This window comes from Sinocyclocheilus anshuiensis, unplaced genomic scaffold, assembly GCF_001515605.1.
Source record: "Sinocyclocheilus anshuiensis isolate Anshui unplaced genomic scaffold, SAMN03320099.WGS_v1.1 scaffold405, whole genome shotgun sequence".
In the NCBI taxonomy this organism is placed as follows: Eukaryota; Metazoa; Chordata; class Actinopteri; order Cypriniformes; family Cyprinidae; genus Sinocyclocheilus; species Sinocyclocheilus anshuiensis.
The window spans coordinates 46937-56396 of NW_015539855.1; the positions used below are offsets into that span (position 1 = coordinate 46937).

The window sequence follows — 9460 nt, forward strand, 5'->3', positions numbered from 1 at the left end:
TAGCTGTCGGTTCATTAATAATGGAACATAATTGACAAATGACTTACTATTAAGGGGGAAATCAGTCACTCTGAACAATTCCCTGTTTTGTGATTTATTTATTCATTTATTTATTTTGACTGACACATTAAAAAGAATTGCTTCACAATTGCTTTTTCCAAACTGTCATTAATAGAGACTATATTTGAAATAAAATTTACATTAAACTGATCAACTTTTTGCGACCATTTTATTTGCAGTCTAGAGCCCTGAAAACTAACTGTATACTAAAATTTGTCTTTCCCAGCAACCGAAGCACAAAACTTTATATCTTCTAAGACACACGAGGGTCATGCTGGATTTTGTTCTTGTTCTCTTACATGTTCAACTTTCAGCCAGTGACAAATAAACCTTTACTCTAGTGCTTGTCGAGCTATTTCTGCCATTGTCTCTGTGCCATTCGTAATGCTATCCATGTATCAGTCAGGCCCCTGTGGAGGGGTGTGTGCCACTTTACAGCATGTTTTCTATGGGAAGCACAGGCCTGTGGCAGTGCTAATAGGATGTGCCTGCTCTAGACCCACAGAGGACCAGCAGCGCTGACCAGAGTCAGCAATGACTAGTGAGTCCAGCTCTGATGGACAGGAAATGCTTGGATCGACTCCAGACATTCTGTGGACTCCAAGCCAAGAAGCGTTCCCCTTTTAAAGGGACAGCTAGCACTTTCTCTGCGTACAGTGTGATGCCACCATTAGCACCGTGGCACACTGTGCCTTACCCGTTGTGTGCGAACACTTAGAGACATGTCTTGATTTTGTGGAACAGTCTTTGGTTGCCCCTCGGGGATGTATAAACTACTAGCCTCTCACCTTTTATCAGGGTTGCCATAGCTCTGTCCCAGAGGGGCTATTTCTTACACTGTCCACCTCTTATCTACCCAAACCACCTGCAGACTGTAATTCTTTACTTTTTCCTCTTCCGTGGTCTGTGGCATTTGCCCTTAAGCGCTAGTGGGAGTGATAGTAACTAAAATGAACTTTACGCTGACTGATCTGCTCAACTAATCTTGTTCTCAGCATTATGAGCACTTCATAAATCAAACAACTTGATTTGTAGCGACTGTCACTTTGTTTGCTTGACTGAAATAACTAATGTACAAAAATCTAATTAAAGAGTTCAAGTTTAGTGGTCCCACAGCTTTGGGACTTTCCAGCTGTCAGATGTGGCGTCACTTACAAATACCTAGCTTCCTGTAAACGTGTTTTTAACTAAAGTGAGAGCTGTGATTTGCTAGCCTAACTTCTCCAAAGCCTGTTGAATATTTGTATCAGAGCCTCCGGTTTCAGCCACTAGAGGCCTCTGTGTCCTTAGAACATTTGCTGCTTCTGCACAACAGCCGTTCTTACATAATTTGGGTCAATTAATATACATGTAAATAGCTACATGTACTTTGTCTGAGACATTTTATAACACTGTCTTAATGTTAGACAACCAGGTAGACACAAATAAGCAAACCTAATGACTGACTGACAAGATTTACCGTGGACAGGGGCTGCATGGCCTTTTTTTCTTTTTAAGTTCTGACTCCGTTTGTGTTCTGTCTGAGATACAGACTACAGATACAACTTAGTAGATCCTCTCTTAAGAGTAAGTGTGTTAGTCTTGTTGTATAATTTTATTTTAGACTCTTGAGACCAGGCAAAACATTTTAGGAAAAAAATCGTATTTTTTCATGTCATTACATTGTTTGGAGCATTAAAAATTAAAAAAAAAAATTATAATAATTAGAAAATTATATTTCATTCATAAGGTATGCTACGTCCTTGGTAGAGGACATCGGGACTCATTTAAAAAAAAAAAAAAGACATGAATGAACATGCATAGGCAAAAACAATAGATTTTTTTTTTTTTAAATCACCAATACATTTTCAGGATTTTTTTTTACCAAACTTTGTATAAAGATAATTCTCAACTATGTTATAACAGAATGATTTGATATACCATTTTTCTGTATATACAAAATGTGTGTAAAATGGCCATAAACAGGTTTTCTCATTATATATAATGTATCTATAAACTAAATCTAATTTGCATATTAATGTATTTTTGGGGCAACATGTAATGAAAAAAGAAGTGTAATAATGGGAGTAATAATTGACAAGATTTTCATAATAATATATAATATTTCATAGGAATATTGAAATATAATTCGAAACAGAAAGTCATATTTTGATTTGAAACCCCACAACATTTTCCTGAGATGTTGATTTATGACACACAGTTTAAAAATGTGTCAGATTTAAATGATAATTACAAAATATTATCATATTTCCATAAGAGTGTCACTAAATTAATATCAGACATTTTTGAAGACCAAGGAGAGGGAGTGGTCATGGTGAAACATCAAAACATTTAGTATCTCTGAAAAGCCCTGAATGTGGCATGTATAGTCTCAGAGAAATTCACTAAAATATAATGTCCTCATATGAGGATGCAGGGTCTCAGGAGGTTAATGTGCAACCCTTGTTCAAACCAAATGTCTTGCATGATGATCAAATGATCTGCAGAACGTGCAACACCACTGAACTGATCACTGATCAGATTGTGCGGCACTTAGAACTAAATTGACAATGTCATAAATTTGAATCGAGCTAAAAATCTAATCAAATCAAAGTCTTGAAGTTTAAAGGTACAGTATATGCATATTTGTTTACTGGATCTACAGTAGTAGCTATAAAAAAAGTAGTTGATATGGTGATTATATCCCCACCTCCACTCCACATTACATGTTTAAGTCATGTATACACTTCATGTAATTCAACAATCTGTACTGTACTTGTGTACAATTCAACTTCAGACAGAAATGAAAGGGATTCAATTCATAAATTCTGAAGCCGAGTAAATTTCTGCCAAAGCAAACATTTCATTTCCTCTGTAGTAACTGTGAACATGAATAAACTAATAATTAAACACACACACACACAAACAACAACAACAACACTGTGAAATATAAGAAGATTAAAAGTTTTATATATTAATATAGTTTAAATGTAATTTATTCCTGTGATGGCAAAGCTGAATTTTCAGCATCATTACTCCAGTCTTCAGTGTCACATGATCCTTCAGAAATCATTCTAATATGCTGATTTGCTACTGAAGAAATATTATTTTAAAATAAAAATAATAAACATTTTTCAGGATTCTTTCATGAACAGAAATCTTTTGTAACACTATAAATATCTTTACTGACACTTTTTCTCAATTTAATGCACCCTTGCTGAATAATAGTATTAATTTCTAAATAAAATCTTACTGACCCCAAACATTTTCCAGAAGAGACTCACCTTGTGGCCTTCCAGTGTGTAGAGCTTCCTGATGAGACACTGCATGAGTTCAGAGACCTCGTCCATGAAGAGCGCCAGACTGCGCAGGCTCCTGCGGTGCAGCACGATGGTCTTCCGGACAGAGGGGTCACTGTTTTTCACAAGTACAATCTTCCTGGAGTGCCTGTGATGATGGTGATGGTGGTGGTGGTGATCTTCAACCTGCCCAGGAGCTTCCTCAGGTTGAGTGGGCCTCCTGACTGTATACTGCTGAGAGTGTGGATGTGTCTGGAAATGATACCATGGGTTCGAGTAAGCTCCTGTGGCCTCTGAAGCCATCGCCTTGGCTTGCTGGTGATCGGCACAGAGATAGCATCCATGATCCTCCAGCGACTCCAGTCTAGTCGAGCCAGATGAGCCTCTGAAGGACGCTGAGGAGCAGTGTCCATGGGGGAAAGGGGTCTTGAGAGATGGGTCGTCCGTGATGGTGTCAAAGCATTGAAAGCTTTGCTTGTGAGAGGCCATTTTAACTTCATCCAACGGCCTGTGGTAGATGTCAGTTGACTATAGGTTTAATCAGATGATAAAGGGACCACAGGAGAACATAGCAGGGCTATACTCTCTGGCCTAGCAGATCACACTCATTCATCCTCTCCTTCCACTCTGTAAAAGAAAAAAGCATAAAACACATGCCCAGGTTAATATCACTAACAATGCATTAAGTAATTCTGCGTCAAGCCCACGCTATACTCTCTGGCCTAGCAGATCACACTCATTCATCCTCTCCTTCCACTCTGTAAAAGACAAAAGCATAAAACACATGCCCAGGTTAATATCACTAACAATGCATTAAGTAATTCTGCGTCAAGCCCATTAGGTTGTCAAGCCCAGGGAACATTAGAACAATGATGCAAATTGGACAGAAATGCAACTGAAATGGTTAAGGCCCATGAAACAAATGTGCAAGTATGAACTATGTAAGAATGTGGGCTGTATCTGGAATTTAAAATGCAATTTAAACCTGGAACAAACAAGTTTTTCAGATTCAAGAATAAAGTAAAAGTAAACAAAAATGTTATGATGTAAACTGAATAAGAAACTTTAGATTCTGCACTATTTCTAGGTGATTTCATTAATAACTATGTTCTCACTTCCACTGGTGCTCTTTGGATAACATGATCATCATGTTTAACACAAGTGCTAGTGCTTATGTCTTACAAGTAAATACTTAAGAAATTATGGAATTTATGTTGATTTCATTCAGCTATATTACTCTCGTTTTTAGAATAAAAGTATATAATAAAATATCTAAAACAATATAGAAAAGAAAAATATTTACATAAAAATTCTTTATAAAATTGCAAAATTCAAACATTTTTACTACAAATCTGAGACTTGGACCCCATTTTATCAGAATCAGAATCAGAAAGGGCTTTATTGCCAAGTATGTTTGCACATACAAGGAATTTGTTAGGTTCCAGTACACGGAGACAACAACACAGATAATAAAAATAAGATGTGAATAAAATACACATGCATAAATATAAAGCACAAAAAAAAGAATAAATTGTATGTACAGGTGTGCTATATTTGTCCGGGAGAGCAGAAGAAGTTCGTCCGTTTTGTTGGGTAGACAGCGGAGATTCGCTAGATGGATGCTAGGCAGCGCTGTTCTGAATCCGCGCTTCCTGAGCTTCACGAGTGCGCCGGCTCGCTTCCCCCGTCTGCGCGTCCTGAAGCGCTTGATCAGCGCTGCTGCTCCGCCAACTACAACGTTCAGCAAAACGTCAAAATAAACTAAATCCGGTAGAAGATTGTGTGGTGTGTACTGCCGAATGTTCAGCAGCTCATCCCTGGTAAAACTGATCGTGTTTGAGAAACAAAAAACAGGAAAAACTAACAAAAACAGTACAAACACTGGAGAGCCAAACACAGCTGTCTGCGGCGCCATCGCATAGCATAACATTATTCTTACATTTTTATGCACACTTGCAAATTGTGCATGTTGCATACTTTCTCATATATGTTATATCAAACCAACATAAGAGCATTGATAATAAGAAGTCATTTTTACCTCTTTTAAAAGAATATTTATTGTGTAAAGACAATCCTGATAAACATGGGCATAAACTAATAAGCTTAAACAAGAGGATAAACTCACAAGCATAAAAAAGACTGAATGCTTTTAACTCGATCCTGTTCTTAATGGGATTTAAAATTCTCTGCTAAGTGATCCAAACACAATATTGGAACATTTGCACTGTCATGAAATGAAGAGTTTTTGGGTTAATAATTGATACTTTATATTTTAATTTTAATTTTTTTGTACCTGAACCCACTTTTATCCCACTTTTCCTACCAGAATCTCATTAAAGTCTTTTCTCAATCACTTCCATGCACAATCAAGCTTCTTTACATAAGTACCTTTAGAACTGAAAAGGGCACAGAGTCTAAGTGCTTTATGCCCATTGCAACTATTAAAACTCAAGTATCTGTAGCGTTGACGTCAAACCAAAGCTAAAACAAAAACAGCAAAAAAATCCAGATTTAACACGTGACCTTAAACAGGTACATCTGCAGGAATCCCACTGGCACATCATGACAGTACATTTGTGCCTGGCACACGCTACAGCTGAGGGAGCATTACTGAGCTCAAGACACAGAAATGATGGACAGATATCAGAGACTAAGCAGGGATAAAAAGAGCAGACTTCGCCTAAATTAGACTAAAGAGCTTATCTACAAGTGCAGGGAGAAAGTGGAAGCAACATGTGACAGGATGAAGCTGCAGTGGAAGCCTATTGTTATTTTTGATTGAAGTACAAATGTGAAAATTAAATATTACCAAGTAATGTGATTTAAGAAAGCAAAGTTATGAAAGTCAGAAACAGAAAGACTTGATTTGTTCAAAGAAAGGGTAGAACTCTAAATCAGTGAAATCTAACACAAAACCATTAATATATATTTTGATATTCTTATATTCTGATCCACATATACATTTTTTTTAAACAAACTGAAAAAAAGACCATGATCTCTTAAAAAATCAAATCCTCAGTTCCAGCTCTCTTTTTCTACTCGAGCTATCAGAACAAAAACAGGGAAATGACACAGCCTGAGAAGTTTATTGCATAACAGGGCCAACTCGGACTCAAGTCTTGCAAAGCACATAATAATGCCTAATATACACTACCGTTAAAACTATTTGGGGTCAGTACGATTTCTGTAAAGAATTCAGTACTTATATTCAGCAAGGATGCATGAAGTTGATCAAAAAGGACAGCAAAATATTTCTATTTCAAATAAATGTTTTTCTTTTGAACTTTGTTCATCAAAGAAACCTGACAAAAAAATTACAGTTTCCACAAAAATATTAACTGTTAATTAAACTGTTTTCAACATTGATAATGAGAAGAGTTTCTTGAGCAGCCAATCAGTATTTTAGAATCATGAAAGATCGTGTGACACTGAAAACTGGAATAATGGCAGATGAAAATTCAGCTTTGCCATTACAGGGATGAATTACATTTGGGAATTAGAATAAATGCAGCCTCGGTGAACATAAGAGTCTATTAAAATATATATACAAGAAAATCAACATTCAATGGTAGTTGAATCAATATAGAGCCCCGTCTCCACCGCAGAAACTTTACACAGAAACTAGGGACTTTGGGCCGGTACTCGGTGTGTTTCCACCACAGGAACCAGGATCTAAATAAAGTTCCGGGTAAAAAACTGCCCCTCAGAAAGTCCCTGCTCGTGAGGTAGTACTTTTTCAAAGGAACTTTCGGGGGCGGGACTTGGGCGCTAAACATGCTGATTGGTTGACTTCACCATGCAGCATTGTATTTCAACCACCATTTATTTGGATAATTTTCAAAATATTACTGTTATTGTGTCATGAATTGTAGTTTTAAAAGTATTTCAGGCGAGAATGTAGTTGTTTAAAACTCAAATCTGCGGGGTTATTTATAAAGACAGTGCTGATTTAAAAATGTGCTTCGTCCAATTTCAGAGACGTGAGCTCCACGCGATCAGCGGGCGCTCAGTTCTCATGTTTCCCGACGAGAGCAGCCTCAACTCGGCTAGTCCTTCTGACATTTGCTGCTGGCTCTGATGTCTCTTTAGTGGTTAAACATAAGATATAATTTGTTTTGGGTAAATCTAACAGGTAATCTTTGGTCTTTATTCTATTAATCTGTTAATATGTTAAAATTAAAATAAAAAGAGGCAATAGCCTGTTTGATATAATATTTAGTTTCATTGTAATGTAGGCTATATAACATTCCCTGAACTACATTTCTGCGGCTATTAATACGTTTAAATGAAAACGAAAGGAGGCAGTGGTGTTTGATATCATATTTCGTCTTATTGTAAATACAGTGAGGAAAATTGGAGTAGCCAATGCGAGCTTACGGACGTTATCAAGTACGCTGCTGTTTGCAGAATTACCGGACTTGCGTCGTCCCGTCCGTGGGAGTTCACTCGAACTCGCAAAGTCTGAACTACCGAGGATGCAAGTCCAAAATTTGCGTAGCCTACTTGGTATTGAGAAACGCGCGCAGACCTACGTCACCAGACTATTTGCCTATTCTTCGCGGTACTTTAGACCGCAATGGAAACGCAAACAGCAACAGGTCTGGGGGGGAAAAGTTCCTAGGACAAATTGTTCCAGGTAATTTCGGTGGAAAAGTGGCTTAGGTTATCAAAAACTAGGACACAATGGGAAAAAAGTACATATGTGCAAAAATGATATAGTGAACAAAATGTCCTATAGGATCATAATGTCATAATTCCAGGATAGCAATAAATTACTTTAAGAAGTTACATTTGAAGTATCATTGACGTAATTCAGTGTCACTGATGTAATTCAGATTACAAAATGTGGAACTAGGAAAGCTGAATCTGGCAATCTGCATCCTTCTTTCTGAAAAAAAAAAGATGTTCTAATAAATTATCCAGAGGCCTGTTCCAATATCTGCTTTTGATGAGAACATTTGAAGAAAACAGAATGTAAACAAATAATATAAATCATATGATATCAATTATGTTACCTAAAACAAGTAAATTCTTGTGATACAGAGGATCTGTAAGCTCAAAACAGCATATGAAAAAGATGTTAAACAAGCCTGAGCTAAGGACGTTTTAAACATCATGAATATCCACAGAACTTTGTAAATGCAGGCAGAAGTTTTCAGCTCTGACTGGCACAATACTTTCAATGCATCCCAGATAACTGCAATGATGTTTCTCATTATACTCCAGTATTATTGCATGCACCTGTGTTGATATCCTTGTAGTCACATAATTCAGATCTACTGAATACCAAGACCATCAAAAACACCAACTGAAGCTCAAAAACTGGAGATAATTGTAACTTTTACCATAGAAATATTCTAAACCAATGAGGTTGAGCCAAGGTCAAGGTAATGACTCTGAAAGCACCCTTGATGGTTTCAACTAACTGCAATCTAAAAGAACCAGGACATTCTCCAATGTAAACTCAAACTGTCCTTTACAAAGGACTGCTAAATACTCACCATGATAAGAACCATGATCTCAATGTTGAGAAAACCAAGAGCTCAGAAAAGCATCTTCTGAGTTTCCACACAATGAGAGTTGAGAAGGAGCAGAAGCTGCTATGAACTGCCAGCTGAAAAGCACTTGTCCCACTGGGGGCCTACCTGCTAATCGGTCCTTGGGAAGCTAAGGATAGAACGAAAAGCCTTCTTAATCACTCTGAGACTGCATCAGAATCTGCTGAGCCTTTGGACACATGACTAGAACTTGGCCATTACATAAAAGAGCAGACAAACTTAGCACATTGTCAGTGAAAGACCCTCGAGGACACTTATAGTTTATAGCATATGGTTACACAGAACAAATAAATAACGCTTAAGCAGCCTCAGTATGTGATGGATAAACATTCAGCTGAATGCTGGAGTCTTACCTAATCAAACTGTTCAGAAGACACAATGTAGTTAATCTATTTGATTGTTAATCAAACATATACAGTATATCAAAATTCTAACCAATATAAGCTGATAGTTTGCTGCTAAATGAATGGCATGCTCTTTTGTATAGTAGACAAATAAAAAACACTTAAAACTAGAATCAGTTTTTAATGCTACAAGTGATTGCGCTTAATAAGCATCATTATA

General features: G+C 37.0%; 1 protein-coding gene across 1 annotated transcript in view; it reads right to left on the reverse strand.

The window, feature by feature from the left end:
• The window catches only part of rp1l1b (rp1 like 1b), a 22885-nt gene extending 13910 nt beyond the window's left edge, over positions 1-8975 (reverse strand). The window contains 2 exon segments of the mRNA XM_016481144.1: positions 3324-3965; positions 8840-8975. Coding sequence (XP_016336630.1) covers positions 3324-3827 — 504 coding nt within the window. The 5' untranslated portion in view covers positions 3828-3965; positions 8840-8975.
• Between the last annotated feature and the right edge of the window lie 485 nt (positions 8976-9460).